The sequence below is a fragment of the Bos indicus genome, chromosome 3, assembly GCF_029378745.1.
Source record: "Bos indicus isolate NIAB-ARS_2022 breed Sahiwal x Tharparkar chromosome 3, NIAB-ARS_B.indTharparkar_mat_pri_1.0, whole genome shotgun sequence".
In the NCBI taxonomy this organism is placed as follows: domain Eukaryota; kingdom Metazoa; phylum Chordata; class Mammalia; order Artiodactyla; family Bovidae; genus Bos; species Bos indicus.
The window spans coordinates 119,127,979-119,147,565 of record NC_091762.1 but is presented as its reverse complement, the minus strand read 5'-3'; the positions used below and the strand labels follow the sequence as shown (position 1 = coordinate 119,147,565).

At 56.0% G+C, this 19,587-nt stretch overlaps 1 protein-coding gene across 3 annotated transcripts in view; it reads left to right on the top strand.

Annotated features, from left to right (window-relative positions):
- The window catches only part of NDUFA10 (NADH:ubiquinone oxidoreductase subunit A10), a 38,984-nt gene extending 30,556 nt beyond the window's left edge, over positions 1-8,428 (top strand). For all 3 annotated transcript variants that reach the window (XM_070787013.1, XM_070787015.1, XM_070787014.1), the window contains one exon: positions 8,086-8,428. Coding sequence is in view for 2 of the 3 variants with exons in the window: in XM_070787014.1 (XP_070643115.1) it covers positions 8,086-8,154 (69 nt within the window). In the remaining variant the exon portion in view is untranslated. The remainder of the gene's footprint in view (positions 1-8,085) is intronic.
- The last annotated feature ends 11,159 nt before the right edge of the window (positions 8,429-19,587 follow it).

Here is a 19,587-nt window from a genome sequence, read left to right as displayed (position 1 = left end):
AGGCTCTTTAGTTCCTCTTTGCTTTCAGCCATAAGGGTGGTGTCATCTGCGTATCTGAGGTTCTTGATATTTCTCCCAGCAATCTTGATTCCAGGTTGCACTTTATCCAGTCTGACATTTAGCATAATGTGCCCTGCACAGGAGCAAGGTGACTCCTTTCCCAATTTGGAACCAGTCCATCGTTCCATGTCCAGTTCTGTTTCCTGACCTGCATACAGATTTCTCAGGAGGCAGGTCAGGTGGTCTGCTATTCCCATCTCTTTAAGAATTTTCCACAGTTTGTTGTGATCCACACAGTCGAAGGCTTTAGCATAGTCATTGCAGCAGATATTTTCCCAGAATTGTCTTGCTTTTCTGTGATCCAGTCAGATCAGATCACTCGCTCAGTCCTGTCCGACTCTTTGCGACCCCATGAAACGCAGCACGCCAGGCCTCCCTGTCCATCACCAACTCCCAGAGTTCACCGAGACTCACGTCCATCGAGTCAGTGATGCCATCCAGCCATCTCATCCTCTGTCGTCCCCTTCTCCTCCTGCCCCCAATCCCTCCCAGCATCAGAGTCTTTTCCAGTGAGTTAACTCTTGGCATGAGGTGGCCAAAGTACTGGAGTTTCAGCTTTAGTATCATTCCTTCCAAAGAAATCCCAGGGCTGATCTCCTTCAGAATGGACTGGTTGGATCTCCTTGCAGTCCAAGGGACTCTCAAGAGTCTTCTCCAACAACACAGTTCAAAAGCATCAATTCTTCGGCGCTCAGGCTTCTTCACAGTCCAATTCTCACATCCATACATGACCACAGGAAAAACCATAGCCTTGACTAGACGAACCTTTGTTGGCAAAGTAATGTCTCTGCTTTTGAATATGCTATCTAGGTTGGTCATCACTTTCCTTCCAAGGAGTAAGTGTCTTTTAATTTCATGGCTGCAGTCACCATCTGCAGTGATTTTGGAGTCCAGAAAAATAAAGTCTGACACTGTTTCCACTGTTTCCCCATCTATTTGCCATGAAGTGATGGGACCAGATGCCATGATCTTCATTTTCTGAATGTTGAGCTTTAAGCCAACTTTTTCACTCTCCACTTTCACTTTCATCAAGAGGCTTTTTAGTTCCTCTTCACTTTCTGCCATAAGGGTGGTGTCATCTGCATATCTGAGGTTATTTATATTTCTCCCAGCAGTCTTGATTCCAGCTTTTGCTTCTTCCAGTCCAGCGTTTCTCATGATGTACTCTGCATATAAGTTAAGTAAACAGGGTGACAATATACAGCCTTGACGTACTCCTTTTCCTATTTGGAACCAGTCTGTTGTTTCATGTCCAGTTCTAACTGTTGCTTCTTGACCTGCATACAAATTTCTCAAGAGGCAGATCAGGTGGTCTGGTATTCCGTGTCTTTCAGAATTTTCCACAGTTTATTGTGATCCACACAGTCAAAGGCTTTGGCATAGTCAATAAAGCAGAAATAGATGTTTTTCTGGAACTCTCTTGCTTTTTCCATGATCCAGCAGATGTTGGCAATTTGATCTCTGGTTCCTCTGCCTTTTCTAAAACCAGCTTGAACATCAGGAAGTTCACCGTTCACATATTCCTGAAGCCCGGCTTGGAGAATTTTAAGCATTACTTTACTAGCGTGTGAGATGAGTGCAATTGTGCGGTAGTTTGAGCATTCTTTGGCATTGCCTTTCTTTGGGATTGGAATGAAAACTGACCTTTTCCAGTCCTGTGGCCACTGCTGAGTTTTCCAAATTTGCTGGCATATTGAGTGCAGCACTTTCACAGCATCATCTTTTAGGATTTGAAATAGCTCAGTTGGAATTCCATCACCTCTACTAGCTTTGTTCATAGTGATGCTTCCTGAGGCCCCCTTGATTTTGCACTGTAGGATGTCTGGCTCTAGGTGAGTGATCACACCATCATGGTTATCCAGGTCATGAAGATCTTTTTTGTATAGTTCTGTGTATTCTTGCCACCTCTTCTTAAGACTTTCTGCTTCTGTTAGGTCCATGCCATTTCTGTCCTTTATTTTGCCCATCTTTGCATGAAATGTTCCCTTTGTATCTCTAATTTTCTTGAAGAGATCTCTAGTCTTTCCCATTCTATTGTTTTCTTCTGTTTCTTTGCATTGATCACTAAGGAAGGCTTTCTTATCTCTCCTTGCTATTGTTTGAACTCTGCATTCAAATGGGTATATCTTTCCTTTTCCCTTTTGCCTTTCACATCTCTTCTTTTCTCAGCTATTTGTAAGGCTCCTCAGACAACCCAATTTGCCTTTTTGCATTTCTCCCTCTTGGGGATGGTTTTGATCACCACATCTTGTACAGTGTTACAGAGCTCCGTCCATAGTTCTTCAGGCACTCTTTCTATCAGATCTAATCCCTTGGATTTGTTTGTCACTTCCACTGTATAATCGTAAGGCGTTTGATTTAGGTCATACCTGAATGGTCTAGTGGTTTGCCTTACTTTCTTCAATTTAAGTCTGAATTTTTAAAAAATGGTAAGTTGAAATTAGAATGTAAATAATAGTGAGTGTATCTCTTCATTCACAGAATTTTGTTTGGACCTTAAAGACGTGAGCAAGAGTTATTGCCAAATTTCACTGTGGAAAGGGCGTTGCGGGGAATTAAAGACGAACAAATAAAACCCGTCTGTGAATTTCTCCTCCAGTGGTCTGTATCCAGAAAGATTTTTCTCTCCCTGAAGGTTCCCTGGCCCGGCTATGAGCATAGTTCTAGAAATGGCCGAGCTAGCAGCCAGCGAGGCCGCTGTCCTCTGAGACCCCGAGACAGGGGTGGCTCCGTGCAGGGGTGAGCGAGCGGCGTGGGGACATTTTAAGGGATTGCTTCTTTCCCAGCCGGATTGATTCAGTACTAGAGCAGAGGGTGGTTTGCGGCCGTTTACTTCCTGGAATAAGCGAGATTCGGCAGGGTGCTTTCTATGGCGATAGCCTGCTGAAGTGAGTTACCTGGTTTCCCTGTCCAGGAAAGCAGCATTTAAAAATGAGTGTCTAGCCGTCTGAATATGAGCGGTTTGTCCAGTCGGCCCTTTACAGTGTGGGGCAAGATCTTACAGGTGGCCCCCTCCATTTCCGCGGTCTGTGGTTCCGCCGCGGTGTTCAAGGGTCAGCTGTATCATCCTGATTAACATAGTAAAGGTAATAAGCCGAAACCTGCATCATGGTCTCCTCAGAAGCCTGAGGAGCTCTGGCCCTGCGCCTGTGGGGGCCTGGGAAGTAGGAGGGGGCGGTGTTCTCAAGACACACCCGTTGACTCGTGTGATGGTAGTGGAGAGGCGGGACTAGGTCCTGCGGGGGAGGCTGAGCTTGTTGATGCTGTGGTTGGAGATGCCTGGGTAGTGCTTCCAATTCTTGGAAAAAGACATTTCTTTTTTGTTCAGCTGACACCTTCTGATTCGTTGGTAGGGTCTTCCTCCTTGCTTCCATCTTCAGTTTCTTACTCTAAACATCGTGAACGCAGTCGCTGTATTCCGTGTGTGGTGTAGGGGCTGGAGCCTGACTCCATCATTTACCGTTTTCTCCGATTCCTACCCGTGGTGGCTTACTTCCTGCTGCCTTGGGAGACCTTGGACCCTGAGTTCATGCTTTGTGGGTGTTTACCCCTGGCCCTCCTCAGGACAGGATGGTTCAGGAAGTTTTGAATTCAGGTGAACCCAGACTGTCTGGAAATCAGTTACCTTGGTTCGTAGCTCGGTGTACTCCTGCCAGGGTATTTCATTCACGGGGCATCCTGTGTTGTCCGCTGATGCTGACGGCCCTGCTCCTAGATGGACTGTGCTGGCTCCAGGCCCAGGGATTCAGGAAGTGCTAGGGTTGAAGCTTCCTTTGCTGCTTGTGGGATCCCAGGCCCCGATGGTAAGGATCAGGAGCCCACACTTGTGTGAGGACCGGCTGAGGCAGTGAATTCTTAAGGTCCCCGTTGAGACCTCCTTGTGCATTCTCCACCCGCCTCCCTCCCTTCCCCTCTCCCTGCCCCCCAGCCACTTCTGAGCTGCACGGAGGCGCATCACCACGACCACTTGCCCGAAGCCCCGGGGGTGGAGCCGGCCACTCAACGCTGCTTTCCCGCTCCCTCTCCGTTTCAGCCCCAGGTGAAATCTCACATTGCTCAGCAGTGCAGCTAAATGCATTTCTGGAGGTTTTTCAGGGTACTGGGCTGTTGTTTTGCTGGAAGCGGAAGGCTTCTCTGTTTTTGATTGTGATCTGAAAGCTGATTTGGAGCTGGGTCTTCCATGCCCCCTCCGCAGAGGGTCCGAGCAGGGAGCTGGGTCTCCCTTTGCTCAGTGGACAGAGAACCGTTGAGCCCCAGTTCAGGGCGCGTGAGGGAAGCCTTGCGCTGTGATGCTCCAGAGAGCTGCGGCATCTCGAGGGCGCTGAATGGTGGGGGCCACGCTCCCCCAGCCCCTACTCCGCGAGGCACGCCCCTGGCGTCTGTCACGTGTTTCCTGTTTCCAGCGCTGTTTGCTGTTCTTGGCGCTGGGGCCGTGGAGGGATAAGAGTTAGCGGGGAGTGCGTAGGGGAGTGCGTAGCAGGGCCTATGAGTGCTGAGGGACGCGGGTGGGGTCTTGGGTGCCTGCCCGCGTGGGTGTTGGTGTCCCTGCCGCACTTGGGGCGGGGGGCAGTGGTCCTGGGAGGTAGAGGCAGGCTCGGCTCATTCCAGGAATGGAAGCGTCCGTGCGGCGGGGAGAGGGGTAGGCAGCGTGCAGGAGAGGAGGGCTCTGTCGGTGAGAGTGCGGCCCAGGGAGGCCCCCCAAGGCTCTGGCAGGACGACCTCCCGAGATTGAGCTGGTGCCTCGCTTGTCAGTCCTTGTGTGGGCTCTGCCACTTCACCTGCCGTGACACAGGGGCCTTGACTAGTGGTGAGCTTTTTAGGAGAGAAAGGGTCTCGGAGTTTCATGTGCTAAGAATGAATGGTTTGGTTTGGTTTCGCTGACCTGTGGCCTGGGTGCTTGTTTGCAGACCTGTGGCGGCCCTGGCCAGGCTCCCGCTGGCCTTCGCCTCCATGCAGTCTCCAGGGACTGCCTGGAGTCTCAGAGGGACGTGAGAGCCATTTATCAGCACGTTTTCCATGCACACACTGCCCCCAGCTCTGAAGTTGGAAGTGACCCTGTAAACAAATTCATATAAATACTGAATGTGTGCATGAGTGCCTACTAATTTTTTTAAGCCATTTTCAAATGCTGCATCAGGTCGCTTTTTATTTCTTCACAGCCCTTCCTTGGGGTAGACAAACCGGGAATTGGTTTCCACTTTACCGATTCTGTCCCTTTCCAATTTAAGGAGGCCAGATGCTATTAAGATACTGTGTTCCCTCCATGAGTCAGATCGTGTCCAAGACAGTGGCTGGGATAGCAGGGTCTTCAGCTTTCTCTCCTGCTGTTTGCATTTCCTTAGCACCTCAGCTCACTATCTTCATTTTCAGTGTCAAGTTCTCCTTTACCAGTTTTAAAAATAGAGTTGTTCAATAACTTTAATATGTTAATGTTGTATGTTCTTGCCTTTACAAAGTTCACTTTACTAAGGACAAACTTGCAATACACAGAAAAGCCTTAGGATCAGTTTATCTAAATCTGCTGAAGAAGACAGGTACACACGTGGCTGTTTCGTACTTCCTCTCGACATTCAGACCTTAGTTAGGACTATTTCGGCATCTGTTTTTTGTGCTGAAATGCCCATTGTTGGTTAGAGGCTGTTTGACTTGAGTAGATGTCTGACGCTTTCAGTCTGCCCTTCGTTAGCTGTGGCCGGAAGAGGCTCTAAGACCTGCCTCTCTCCCCTCACCGCGCCTTGGTCCCCGAGGAAAGCTGCTGTTGCAGTTCAGCGTTAGTCTGCCTGTCCCATTATTTGCATTGCTGTGTGTAGGAAATAATGTGTGTCCCTCGGAGAGGAGAGTCAGCGTCAAAGGTAGACGTCGTGCCAGGTGCACCAGTTTGTGCAGAGGTGCGGGTTTCTTGGGGGCCTGCGGCTCTGAAGAGAAGGGCAGCCTTTTGCCCACAGCCTGGCCAGCCGGGGCGCCCACACTTCACTCGTGTTCAGTTGTCACTTCTGTTTTAGGATTTTTAGGAACGTCCTATTCTCAGGTGTTTGAACAGGTATTGAGTTAGGAGCTTCCTTTTCAGCTCATGTGAGTTGAGTGGAGTTAAGACGTTTACCTGTATGGCACTGCGACCCTGTGGTGTGAGGATGAGCCTCTAGCGTGGGTGTATTTGCAGTGGGTGCTCTGCCTGTCCTGCACTGCATCCCCTTCTCCCATGTCCCGTTGGGCAGGGGGCACTCAGGCCCTCCAGCGCTTTCCACCTGCTGCTGTCCCACTTCCCGACTGGCTCATGTGTTCTGTGTATTTTCCAAGCTTAGAGAACATAGGACTGGCGTTCATGTCTCTCAAAGCAGCTAGGACACAGTGCGTCAGAGGTGGAAGAATCTGTTTCCTCAGGAGAATGAGTGAATATGTGTTTGTTTTCTCAGTTGGCTGGTGTCTGAGCAGCTGGCTAACTCAGCCTGTGCCGGCATCTCTAAGCACCCGGAGCAGCCTCTGTGGCCTCGGACCTCTCGAGCCCCTTCCGGCGCTCTTGCTGTCCAGGCTGGAGCAGGTGGAGCTGGGGCCTTCCCTGGCGTCAGGGCTCTCCAGGGCCTCAGATGCCTTACTGTCCAGGCTGGAGCAGGTGGAGCTGGGGCCTTCCCTGGCGTCAGGGCTCTCCAGGGCCTCAGATGCCTTGCTGTCCAGGCTGGAGCAGGTGGAGCTGGGGCCTTCCCTGGCGTCAGGGCTCTCCAGGGCCTCAGATGCCTCGTGGTCAGACTCGGCGCACCAGTTTGTTTCCGCTCCCGCTGGGCCCCACTCAGAGCTCACACCCACCGTCCCTGCCGGCTCCCCCGATCAGGGCGGGCCCACGCCGGCCAGAGCGCTGAGCTCCAGCCAGGCCAGGGGCTGTGCTCCTGCGGGCTTGTCAGGCACCTCCTGAGGGACGTGCTGGGCGGCCCTGTGACCTCTGCCTTCACGGCTCCACGGAGGGGGTGTGCAAGTGAGGAACTGAATTGGTGGTGGAGGCGCAGGTTGGTGGAAAGGGGATATGGAGTGAGAAAAAGGAAGAAGCTAGTTTTGGGTCTCACTATGAAACACTGCAGACGGAAACCTCCTGGGGTTCTCTGCCAACTTCTCTCCACTGAGAGGGCTGCTGGGATCTGGGGACCCCACTCGGTGCCCACGGCCAATCAGGGCTGCCCAGAGAGGGCCAGAGGGCATACTGTGGTGCAGTTACTAGAGACTGGCAGGCTCTGCGGCTCCAGACTCTGCTCGTGTTTATTCTCTGCTCTGTGGTTTAATATCCGATTCACAAAGAAGACGGCAGAGCCTTCCTGGACCGTCCTGCAGTGCTGGCGGCTGGCCTGGCGGGGTCTGCTGCTGTTATGGAGGCTGGAGAGCCTCTCAGAGCGTCCCTGAGATCCGAACTCTGTTCTCTGGACGTGAGGCTGCAGTCCGTCATTCAGATGAAACGTTACTTTCTGATGTGATAAACTTGAAGGCGTGCCAACGTCTTAGACTGTTCCTGCTACAGCGCCGTGTTTGTGCGGCAGTTGGCTGGGAGCGCCTCGTGGACGAGAGTGGGGAGGGGAAACGTGCCTGCAGCTCCTGCTTCGTGGCTGCTCCCGCTTCCCACCCTGTGTCCTCGGGCCCCCGCCCCGACCGGCCGTGCGGTCCCTGCGGGAGGCGCAGGCAGGAGACGGGAGGGTTGGGGGAAGGGCTGACACGTCCCCTGCCGCCACCCTTCCCGCGTGGCTGCGGCTCCCCTGGGCCAGATCTGTTTCTGCCCGTGGCTCCACGGCCCCCTCGTGACAGCAAGGCAGCGCTTGGGTTGCTGTTGATAGTATTTGTGTTTATAGCGCCCCACCAGGGTGGAAGCTCCCAGGGGCGGGGTCCTGTCGTGTTTTATTCCCAAGGAGCCCCTCACCCTTGCAGCAGGAAGCCCCAGGGGCAGGCCCCCCTGCCCTGGGGCACGAGGGACGGAGCAGGGAGGCTATCGGTGAGCGGGGGACGTGTGTCTGCTGTAAACTGCTGGTAACCACACTCTCCGTTCCACAGCTGCCAGGCCGCAAGTACCGCGCCGGGTACAACGAGGACGTGGGGGACAAGTGGATCTGGCTGAAGTGACGCCTCCCGGAGGCCGCCTTGCAGGGACGAAGACACGCCCAGGCCCCCAGCTCCTGCACTCCGCTAGCCTCACGCTGGGGGGCAGGGGTGCAGACAGAAGCCCCCCAGTTAGGGGGCCCAGCTTCCTTCTACAGCGCTTGTCCCTGGGCAAGCAGCATCCGCTGTGAGAGAGCAGGCACCGCCTGGAGCGTCTCCTTCCCCACAGCCCGGCTGTGTCGGGCCCAGTCTGCGCCTGTGTCTTCAGACTTCGAGAAATAAAACTGTTTTTGTGGCACCTCTCTCCGTGATGCGTCTGCACGCCTACATACGTGACACATATGTGTGTGTGTGCACACCATTAGCTCACAGTTTGCTTGGGTGTGGTTTGGTTTGGTTAAGACCTGTGTCAGGACTGAAGGTGGTCCTGAAGTGCTTATTTTGTGTGTTTTAGAACGTAGTTGCCGCATTAGAGGAAAAGGAGAAAGAACGGAGGAAATAGCCAGAGGAGGGAGAAATTCCCCCCGATATATGGAGCTGGGCACTTGTAGCAGAGCTCTGGAAGTCTCCCGCGAGGACCGTGGTCAGCCAACCTCGTGACTCCTTCCTTCCAGGGGAGGTTCACGCAGAGGATGGCGGTGGGGTAAACCGCAAAAACAAATCAGTGTACCTACGCCTTCATCGCCTGAAAGTCCAGTTTTCAGAAACGAGTCACGTGAGAGCAAGTCACGCTTCTTTATTCACCTCCATTGAAACTTGGAAAACAGAAGCGAGATTTCCTGCAGGCTAATTGTCCCCGTGTGCTCCTCAGGAGTTGAGCTGTTAAGCTGCAGAACCGCTCAGTCAGGTTTTCTGCCCCAGGGCTCCACATGTTCAGCACACCGCTCCAAGCCACAGGTGACTGCTGAAACGTAAGTGAGGTGAGATCCCGTCAGTGTCGGGCTCAGTTCAGGTGCTTCCTCGCCGCGTGGCCTGTGGCTCCAGTCCTGGACGGGGGTTGCTGCAGGAGCCCCGCCGCCTGCCTACCCGCCCACCCGCCCCCTCCTTCCCCTCTCTCCCCGCCCTCCCGCCCTCGCTGGCCTCACTCTGGTCAGGTTTTAAGGATTAAAAAGTTTGCCAGCAGTTTCTGGGTTGGAATCCAGAGGCATTTCTCAAAAAAGCTGCTTTTGTCATTAAAAGTGAGTGCGCCAGGCAGGGGACCAGTCCTGGAGCCCCTCACAGACCCCTTGGAGGAGAGGAAGGCAAGGGGAGGAGAGGAAGGGAAGGAAACTCATCTGATTATCTGCCAGCATCTTGGCCTAAAGAGCCAGCGCTCACTGCGCCTACTGTCACGGCCGCAGGCCTGAGGTCAGCGGGCAGGCCTGTGACGGGCCTCGGGCAGGACGGTCAGTGCTGACCCTATGACCCTGCTCTGTAAGGAGCCAGCGCTCACTGCTCTCACTGTCACAGCCACGGGCCTGAGGTCAGTGGGCAGGCCTGTGACGGGCCTCGGGCAGGACGGTCAGTGCTGACCCTATGACCCTGCTCTGTAAGGACCCAGCACTCACTGTCACAGCTGTGGGCCTGAGGTCAGTGGGCAGGCCGGTGACGGGCCTTGGGCAGGATGGTCAGTGCTGACCTGGTGACCCTGCTCCGTAAGGAGCCAGCACTCACTGTCACGGCGGCGGGCCTGAGGTCAGCAGTCAGGCCAGTGACAGGCCTCGGGCAGGACGGTCAGTGCTAACCCGGTGACCCTGCTCCCTCCAGGCCGCAGGTGTGATCTGTGGGCTGAGGAGGGGATCACGTCGTGCTCGGGGTTTCTTTTCCTGGGAGGTTGGGCAGAAGAGCGCGTGTCCGAGCCTCTGCGCGCACAGAAGGCCCAGGGAGCTACCGCGGCTGCGTCTCACAGGAAGGCCCACAGCCGCGAGAAACCCCGGGGGCAGGTCACAGCGCGCTTCCAGCCTCTCCTGCCCCAGGCTCGGGGAGGAAGCCTGTTGTCACAACCGCGCATGTGTGTGTGTCTCCAGGAGGGAGGCTCCAAGAAGACGTCAGTTTCCCGTAACGCACCTTTTCTCTCAGGTTTTGTCACCAGGGGGGTGAGGCCCCCAGCTGCTTAGAGCGGGTGGCAGACAGGTCCTTACGTCCACCCCAGCTGGCAGGTCACTGGGCCCAGCGCTGACCAGGCGTGTGGCCCAACGCGGGGCAGGTGACCCAAGGATGCTGCTTACCTGTCCTCGTCTCGTCTCGGGCCGGGATCTGTGATACGACAGGAAGGAGACGTGCTCTTGTCTTGCCTACTGAAGCCCATCTTGTTTGTCAAAAGCCCGTCGGCCACCAGTTTGGCCCGGGGTCTCTGTGTCCTGTTCCCTTAGTGACCTGTTTCTGGGCTGGTCGTTCTTAGCGGTGCACATGTCAACACCAAGAAGCAAGCAGGGAGCATGTGTTGGTCGGCGGCGGGCTCTTCAATACGTGCGTGTGTGTGTTTAGCCTCCTGGGTCCCAGCCGCCGTTTGCAGCCCTGGACAGGGGGCAGAAAGGACACAGACCCCGGCTGCAGCTGCAGATGCGGGGTCCCTCGTGGGGAGAAGAGGGGCAAGTGGAGGTCCAGGCAGGCCTCGGGGCATCCCAGCACAGACGCAGCGCTGTGCTGCTTCGGAGGAGGGCAGTGGGCCTGGAGCTGGCCAGGCGGTCCCAGTGCAGCCCCTCAGAGTCCACCTTGCGGGCTGGACCCACACCAGGAGGGCTGGCGCCCAGCACCAGGTTCCGTGTCGCAGTCCCGCTGTTGTAAGGCCTCTGCCGTCGGAGGCCTGCACGTCTCCACTGGCTTGGACCTCGCACAGCCAATGCCCTCCACCCTGCTCTGGCCCCTCCACGCTCTCAGAGGGTCTTGCTCCCCCAGCCCCGCAAACGCTGCGGTTGCCGAGCAGCCCTGCTCCCAGTGCGGTTTTCCACGTACTTAGGTCTATAGTATTTGCATACTTAACGTGAAGCTTGCTTTCGTAAGAGATGAATTTAATAAACTCATTTCTGTTGAAATAAAAAGCAAGAAGACTCTGCAATGCACCAGCCGAAGCCGAAATGAAAATGGATCCCTTCTGTAAAGAGGGAAAATCTTGCTGAGAGAAGTGATGTAGATGAAGAAGGAATTCCGGCTAGAGGTCCCCACTGCATGAAGCCAGCAAGTGAGCCACTTACCTGCGGTCGTGTGGCCGTCTGTGGCTGGGAGGCGGCGGCGATGGCGGGGTGAGCCCTGGACTTAGGACCCTGATTTCCTGTCAGTGAGTCACTGCCTGCCAGCATGCTGTGCACTTGGGCATGTCCAGTCTTCTTGTTCAGTTACTCAGTCGTGTCCAGTTATTTTTGATCCCGTGGGCTGCAGCACGCCAGGCCTCCCTGTCTTTCACCATCTCCTGGACTTAGCTCAAACTCATCTCCATCGAGTCGGTGATGCCATCCAACCATCTTATCCTTTGTCATCCCCTTCTCCTCCTGCCCCCAATCCCTCCCAGCCTCAGGGTCTTTTCCAATGAGTCAACTCTTCGCATGAGGTGGCCAAAGTATTGGAGTTTCAGCTTCAGCATCAGTCCTTACAATGAACACCCAGGACTGATCTCCTTTAGGATGGACTGGTTGGATCTCCTCGAAATCCAAGGGACTCTCAATCTTCTCCAACCCCACAGTTCAAAAGCATCATCTCTGGTCTGGCTCTGGCCTTTTCTGACAGTTAACCAATTTACATTTGAGAGTACAAAAAAAAAAAAATCTAATGATAAATTTTTTTACCTGGTCAGAAGTGACTGGAAAGACTCCAGGCTTTTTTCTTGGCTTTAGAATGAAACAGCCCCCGTCTCCGCTCCGGCAAGTGTCATCAGGTTTGTTTGTCTGGTGAGCCCGGGCCTGTCTCTGCCGCTTCCCTGGAAGGTGCAGGGCCGGCCTGTGCTCAGTCACCACGCCCTCCTTAAAAGCCGCTTTCACTTCTCGGTGCCCTCTGCTCCTCAAGCTGGCTGGCAGGAGCCCCTCAGGGCTGAGACGGCCCCCAGAGGACGCCACTGCGGGTGCCGTGGGGACACCGCAGGCCCAGGCCCGGGATCCCTGGGGAGGCAGCGTGTCCTCCATGAGATCTTTCTGGAGGCGTTGGGAGGCGGGCATGTGAGTGCAGTGCTGTGACCACGCAGAGCCTTCCCTGGGGTCTGGGCACACCCCAGCCCCTGCCTGGAGGTTGTCCACGCGGCCTGCAGCAGCCTCCAGCGGCCTCCAGCCTGTGGAAGGGGTGGTGAGCTGACGCCCCGAGAAGGGCAGTGTCCAGAGCTGCAGCCCCGATGAGGTCACGGCGAGGGCCTCAGGGTGGGGCGCTCAGCAGCGTGTCTTAGCCGGGACCCAGCCCCCCGGGGCTGATCCCACCTGGTCTCGATGGGGTCACCACTGAGCCTGCAGTGGCCTGTGGTGCCGTCACAAGTGACTGGGACTCAGCGGCTTGAACCACGCCCGTGTCCTCTCGCAGGAGGCCTCGGGGCCAGCTGTCCACAGGGGATCCGTTTCCCTGACATTTCCAGCTTCGGGACGCCGCCCAGGTCCCAGGGCTCACAGCCGCTCCTTGGGTCCCTGGCCTCCTTCCCTGAGCCTGGCCCTCCGGAGCCTCTGTCCAAGGGCCCCGTGAGAATGCAGCCCCAGAAAATGCGGAGTGGCCAACTCCAGGCCCACGGTCACACCTGCAGGGCCCCCACCCCACCCACCATGTGCTGTCATGGCCATGGGTTCCAGGGGCAGGATGTGGACGTCTGGAGCCTGACACTCCCGCAGGAGCCCCACTATGCAACAACAGGAAGGCCATCTAAGGACAGCGGGTGGCCTGGGGATGCTGCTGCTGGGCCCGCCCTGCGCCCCACCCCCCCGTCCCCGGGGCTCCTCCCCTCCCCAGTGTCCCCTCCCGGGGCTCCCTGCCCTCCCCTCCCCGGGACCCTGCCCTGACCCAGGCCAGCTGCCCCTGTGCAGCTCATATCCTTGGGGGCGAGTCTGAGCAGTCACCCTGTGACTTGAAGGAGGGTCTCCAGGGGCTCGCCTGGTGCAGAGGCTGCTCAGGGGGCAGGGGTCTTCCAGGAGGCAGTGATGGCCTCGACTCAGCATGGAAGTTGAAGAAAAGCCAGAAAAAGAACCCAGTGTCACCGAGGCCAGAGCCCTGTCCCCTCGGGGGCCCCCACTCTGTGCTCCCCCGCCCGCCCCGCCTGCAGCCTGTCTGTCCCAGGGCCCACACCCCTGTCCACCTGCAGACCAGCTCCTCTGACAGCCTCAGGCCACATGGCATGACGGCATGGGCCAGGCCCGCGGGGTGCCCCGTGTGCAGACCTCGTGAGGACCACGGGCCAGAGTGGAGGCTCAGTGGGGCGCGCCAGGCCCCAGAGCCCCGGCCTGAGTGCTGGCAGCACCGCAACCCCCAGCTGGGCAGGGCCCCCGCCCGGCACTGCCTGCGGGCTGCAGGGGCACGCCCTCCCCACACCCGCTGCTTCGCTGGGTGACAACCAGGCGGAGCGCCGGAGGGCAGGGCCGGGCGTGGGGACCTGCCGCAGCCCACCTGGAGCGTCAGCATATGCTGTGTTTACCACCCTCCTGCCCTGCCCTGATACCACCGCACCGTGGACGGGGGAAGCGCGTTTCCCTCCACAGCCAGCACGGCCCTCGGGCCTGGTCAGGGCCCAGACCCAGGACCCCACTGCGAGTGGACAGCGGCCCCAGGGCCACCAGGGGGCGGTGGTGGAGCCGTGTTCCCCGAGTTTGATCCCGTTTCTTGGGAAGCCCTGGCTTCCGTCTAATTGCAGGCTGCCAGTCCTGGTGAAGAAAAACACTCCCAGGCTGGTGTGGTGGGAGCGCCCCGCTTCCCTGGCTGGTCCAGGCCCGGGCTGAACTACTGTAGGAGAGAAGCCCCAGCCCTGTGGGCTGCTGCTGCTGCTGCTAAGTCACTTCAGTCGTGTCCGACTCTGTGCGACCCTGTGGGCTTCTTGACAGCGAGTCTCCAGCCTGGGCCTCGGAGCTCAGGGCACCCCTGAGGGACTGCAGAGGCCCCCCTACCCCGTGGGCTGCTTTCCTGTTATGTCCTTGATGGGAAAGGCTTCAGCGTCGTGGGTCCCTTCAGGCCTGGCCTCAGGATACCCAGTGCCCGGGCAGGGAGTGGCCAGCCTGCCAGCAGCCTGGGTCTGGATCTGTGCCCTGCATCCTTGGGAGGACCAGCCAAGGCCGCCTTGCACCCTCAGGCTGCTGGGGTGCCTGTGACACACGGGAAGGAAGGAGCCGGGACCTGGAGCCCGAGGTCGCCTGGCTGTGGTTGCCAGGGCGCCCTCAGCTTCCAGCCCCAAGCACCCACGTGCCAAGGTCCATCCCTGGGAAGGCGTGTAGGGACCCCAGCCCTGAAGCGAGGAGCAGAGGAGGCAGGAAGGTGTCACAGAGAGGTGACGGGGAGGAAGGGCCGCCGCAGGCTGGCGGCTCCCTGTCCCACAGAGGCCCGAGGCCCCAGGGCCCGACTGGAGGATGCACAGGAACCCAGCTGTCACTCGTAAGAAGCTGAAGCAACGATGTGGGGCGTGGGTGGTCCCCAGATGGGCCGGCATCCAGGAAGGGGTCCACGGCAGGGAGGGCGGGCGTGCTGGGCGCCCGGGAGCCCATTCCCAGGAGGGACAGGACCTGTGGTGTGTTTGGAAGGTCGGTGTGGCTGCAGAGCGGGTGTGAGGTCCGAAGGGACGGGCGTGGAGGAGGGCGGGCGGGTGAGGGCCGTGCCGGGGCAGCTATGTGCCCGGGCTGTTCCAGGTTCTGCCGGCATCGTTGTTTAGCCCACCCGCCCGGGCTTCAACAGCCGGAGGGCACCCGAGAAGCACCTTGCTTGCCACAGAGCGTGTGTCCCGTCCGGGAGGGCGCTGGCAGATCCGGAACCTGCCAGGGGGACATCTCCCTCCTTGGTCTTGATGTTCCTGTTTTTCTGACCTGGATTTCGGGCACTCTGGCTCCGAAAGCACCAAGGTGCTCCTTCTCATGGACGTTCCTAGCGTCCCCCAAGTCAGGTATGTTCTTATGGGACCAAGAGTCGTCCCTGCTTGTGGATATTCGAAGAGAATGTCAGAGACAGTGGTGAGGCAGAATCTCCTGCCCCCAGGATGAATAGAAAGGAAATAACTAGGAAAAATCAGAGAAGAATCCCAGCAAAAAACAAGCAAGAACACAAGCTTCAGACACTGGGTGCTGAGCAAGGAGGGGACAGCTCCCCCGCGGATCAGAGGCACAGACCGCATGGTCCCTGGGCCGCCCCCTGCCCCAGAGCCATGCCAGCCAGTGACTGGGGGCCAGGAGCCCTGATTCATCTGCACATACTGACCCTGGGAAGTCATGGAACAGCAGAAACGGGGTGGCTGTGGGCTGACCCTCCCAGGAGGGCATGGTGGCTCCAGGCACACCAGCCGTGGGCCCAGGATCCAGGACTGTACACACTGCCCTCCCCCTGTGAGTCCAGGACATCTCACAGATTGCAGGAGGAAGCAAGGCTAGGCTGCTTCTAACAACACCCCTCCTCCTAGACCTCCCTTCTGCCACCAGCACCCCCCTCCCCGAGCTTCCCATGGCGTCCAGAACACAAGTATTCGTGCCTCCGATGGGAAAGCAAACCATCGCCAGGCTTTGAGGGACGAGGGTTACCAACACACGGACACGTGGACAGTCGCTCAGGCTTGAACAAGATGGGAAGGTGTGGGGAGGCCAGGGGTGTGCAAATAGCCACAGGAAAATAAGTGACTCAGTGCACAGGATAGGGTCATAGCAAGATGACTACAAGGCCGACTTGGGATAAACAGCCAGCGAACAGAACCAAGTCTCGTCCCACCCTCTGCCCAAGGGATTTGATAAGAACAGGGACTCGGGAGATAAACATCAAAAATATACAAAAGGCTAAGATCTGAAAACTGGACTCCAGACGTCAGAAAACAAACTGAAACCAGACAGTGTCAATAAAGAACCAGCAAATGAATTACAGACAGCGAAGAGCAAAACGGACAAGGTGGAAATCGAGCCGTTGACACAGAGCTGTGTTCTCAGAGCGTGGTCCCTGGGCCCACGGTGTCAGCATTCTGTCACAAACTCAGATTCTCAGAAGGGCGGGGCCAGCAGCCTGTGGACCGACAGGCCTTCAACGTGACGCCGAGGCCACTGTGTGGGAGCCACTGGCCTCAGAAAGGTTTCAGATGACCCAGTAAATGAAGTAAAACAAGAGGTGTTTATTATGAGTTTTGTAAACCTAAATCACATTAAGAATAAACAAGACAACCCAACATAAGGATAACTGGTGCTCTTGAAGTAATGCACCCAGCAAATGGAGCAGAAAAAGTGTACCTGTGGGGGGTGCATGTACATGCATGCGTGTGCACACGTGTCGTGGCCGTGTGTACACTTGTGGGGTGTACACGTGTGAGTGTGCATGCATACACCTGTATGCGTATGTGTACATCTGCATGAATGTGTGTAGTGGCTCTGTGTACACATACAGGGTGTGTGTGTGTGTGTGTGTGCGTGTGTGTGTGTGCATACATGATGTGATCTTTCAAAATACAAAGCCATTTTAGGGTTTTTTTCCCATTTCAAGGGATTTTTTTTTTTAATCAGAAGTACAGACTGCCAGACTTCGCTGGTAGTACAGTGGTTGGGAGACAGCCTGCCAAAGCAGGGGACACGTGTTCGATGCCTGGTCTGGTAGATGGGCACGTGCCCCAGGGCAACTAAAAGTGCGTGCCACAACAACTGAGCCTGCTCACCCTACAGCCTGCTCACAACTAGAGCGGCCCCTGCTCCCTGCGGCTAGAGAAGGCCCGCACGCAGCAACCAAGAGCTGGCACAGCCATAAATACGTGCATGAATCAATAACAAGGGACCGACTGTTGTGATAACGGAAGTATTTCATGTTTAGAAAATGCAGTAGTTCTGCTTGTTATGTTAAAACTGATGTTAAGTGAAATTAAATATATTTTAAAGTGTTGAGAGCATCCATAGTAAGATTCCATTTTACGAGAGTGCAGCTGCCCTCCTATTGGTACACACTTCAGCGTATCAGGCTCACTTATGTTAATGGCGGTCTTGCTGAAGAGAAGAACTTGGCCGGTTTCCCTTCTTCCCCACGTGGTTCTGTGGTGTGGATGGCGTGGAGGGATGTCTGACACCAGGGATCGAGGTGACCAGGCTCTCGTTCCGGGCCCGCAGTCACGGCTGTACCACAGCCCTCCTCAGTCATTTGCTGACGTTTTTATGTCCTGAGTCACCCGAGCAAAAGGGGCCATGCTCCTGTGCTGAGCACATCTGTGCCGTGTGTGTGTTGTGTGCACATCTGTATTGTGTGTTGTGTGCACATCTGTGCCGTGTGTGTTGTGTGCACATCTGTGCTGTGTGTTGTGTGTACATCTGTGCCACATGTGTTGTGTGCACATCTGTGCCATGTGTACATCTGTATTGTGTGTTGTGTGCATATCTGTGCTGCGTGTGTGTGTTGTGTGCACACCTGTGCTGTGTTGTGTGCACATCTATATTGTGTGTTGTGTGGACATCTGTGCTGTGTGTGTTGTGTGCACATCTGTGCCGTGTGTGTGTTGTGTGCACATCTGTGTTGTGTGTACATCTGTATTGTGTGTTGTGTGCACATCTGTATTGTGTGTTGTGTGCACATCTGTGCCATGTGTGTTGTGTGCACACCTGTGCTGTGTGTTGTGTGCACATCTGTGCCGTGTGTACATCTGTATTGTGTGTTGTGTGCATATCTGTGCTGCATGTGTGTGTTGTGTGCACACCTGTGCTGTGTGTTGTGTGCACATCTGTATTGTGTGTTGTGTGGACATCTGTGCCGTGTGTGTGTTGTGTGCACATCTGTGTTGTGTGTACATCTGTATTGTGTGTTGTGTGCACATCTGTATTGTGTGTTTTGTGCACATCTGTGCTGTGTGTTGTGTGCACATCTGTGCCATGTGTGTTGTGTGCACATCTGTGCTGCGTGTTGTGTGCACATCTGTATTGTGTGTTGTGTGCACATCTGTGCTGTGTGTTGTGTGCACATCTGTGCCGTGTGTGTTGTGTGCACACCTGTGCTGTGTGTTGTGTGCACATCTGTATTGTGTGTTGTGTGCACATCTGTGCTGTGTGTTGTATGCACATCTGTGCCGTGTGTGTTGTGTGCACATCTGTGCTGTGTGTTGTGTGCACATCTATATTGTGTGTTGTGTGTACATCTGTGCTGTGTGTTGTGTGCACACCTGTGCTGCATGTGTGTTGTGTGCACATCTGTGCCGTGTGTTGTGTGCACATCTATATTGTGTGTTGTGTGTACATCTGTGCTGTGTGTTGTGTGCACACCTGTGCTGCGTGTGTGTTGTGTGCACACCTGTGCTGCGTGTGTGTTGTGTGCACATCTGTGCCGTGTGTGTTTTGTGTGCACATCTGTGCTGTGTGTGTTGTGTGTGTGCATTTTGATGCACACACATGGCTACGGGATCCTTGGCCCCTTCTGCTTCCTGGATGTTTCACCCCCGCTGTGTATTTAAGGTCTGTCCTCGCTGTGTGCACCTGCCCCAGGGGAACTGGTGGTGCCAATTCCTTCTGTGGGGATGGACACTCAGGCAAGGCTGCGAGGACAGCCCGCAGCTGAGCAGGGTGTTCCCGCTTCAATACTCAAGGGTATGTTGTCCAGAGAACACGGCCCAGGTCCCCTGATTCTCGCCGTCACAGCTTTGGGCTGTTTCCCAGGCGCGTCCCGCTCCCCGCCGTCCGTGGCTGCTCAGGACCGCTCACTGCCACCTCCACGCACAGCGTCCTCAGCCCATCAACCCGGGTCCATCAGCGTCAGTTCCCTGGGTTCTCTTTGAACCAGTCTGATTCTTAGAGTGAGTAGAATAAAGTCTCCAATGTGTTCCATTTTCTATGTCTCCCAGGGGAGACCTGACCTGACTTTCTTTCTGCAGGTTCTCTTGTCCCCAGAGGGGGCCTGTCTCCTCATGAAGCTGTGTGAAGCTCTGTGGGAAGCATGTCAGAGGAAGAGCTGGCTGACGGGCCAGGCATTGCTGGTCGACGCCAACGTCACCAAGGTCTGCTCTCCCCACCCTCCTGTGCCTCACAGCAGAGGCACCCCTCCGCTGGGCACCCGACCCCACCAGGCCGGGAGAAGAGGGGACACAGCATGTCCAAGGCAGAAGGGCCCCCCTGATGAGAGAATCGCTTCCCTGGTCCTGGGGATGGGTGATGCTCTAGATCAGGGGTCAGCTGACTGTGGCCCGCGGGATGACTCACCACCCGTGTTTGTAAATAATGCTTTATTGGAACGCAGCCTGGCACTTCTGCCAGGCAGTGATGGATCTTTACAGCAGACAGGAGTCTTGCTCACCCGTCTGGGGTGGGGGAGCGTCCATCACGTGAAGCAGACCCACTTGCCACCCAAGCTCGAGGCCTGTCTGGGATCCAGCCCTCTGCCGGG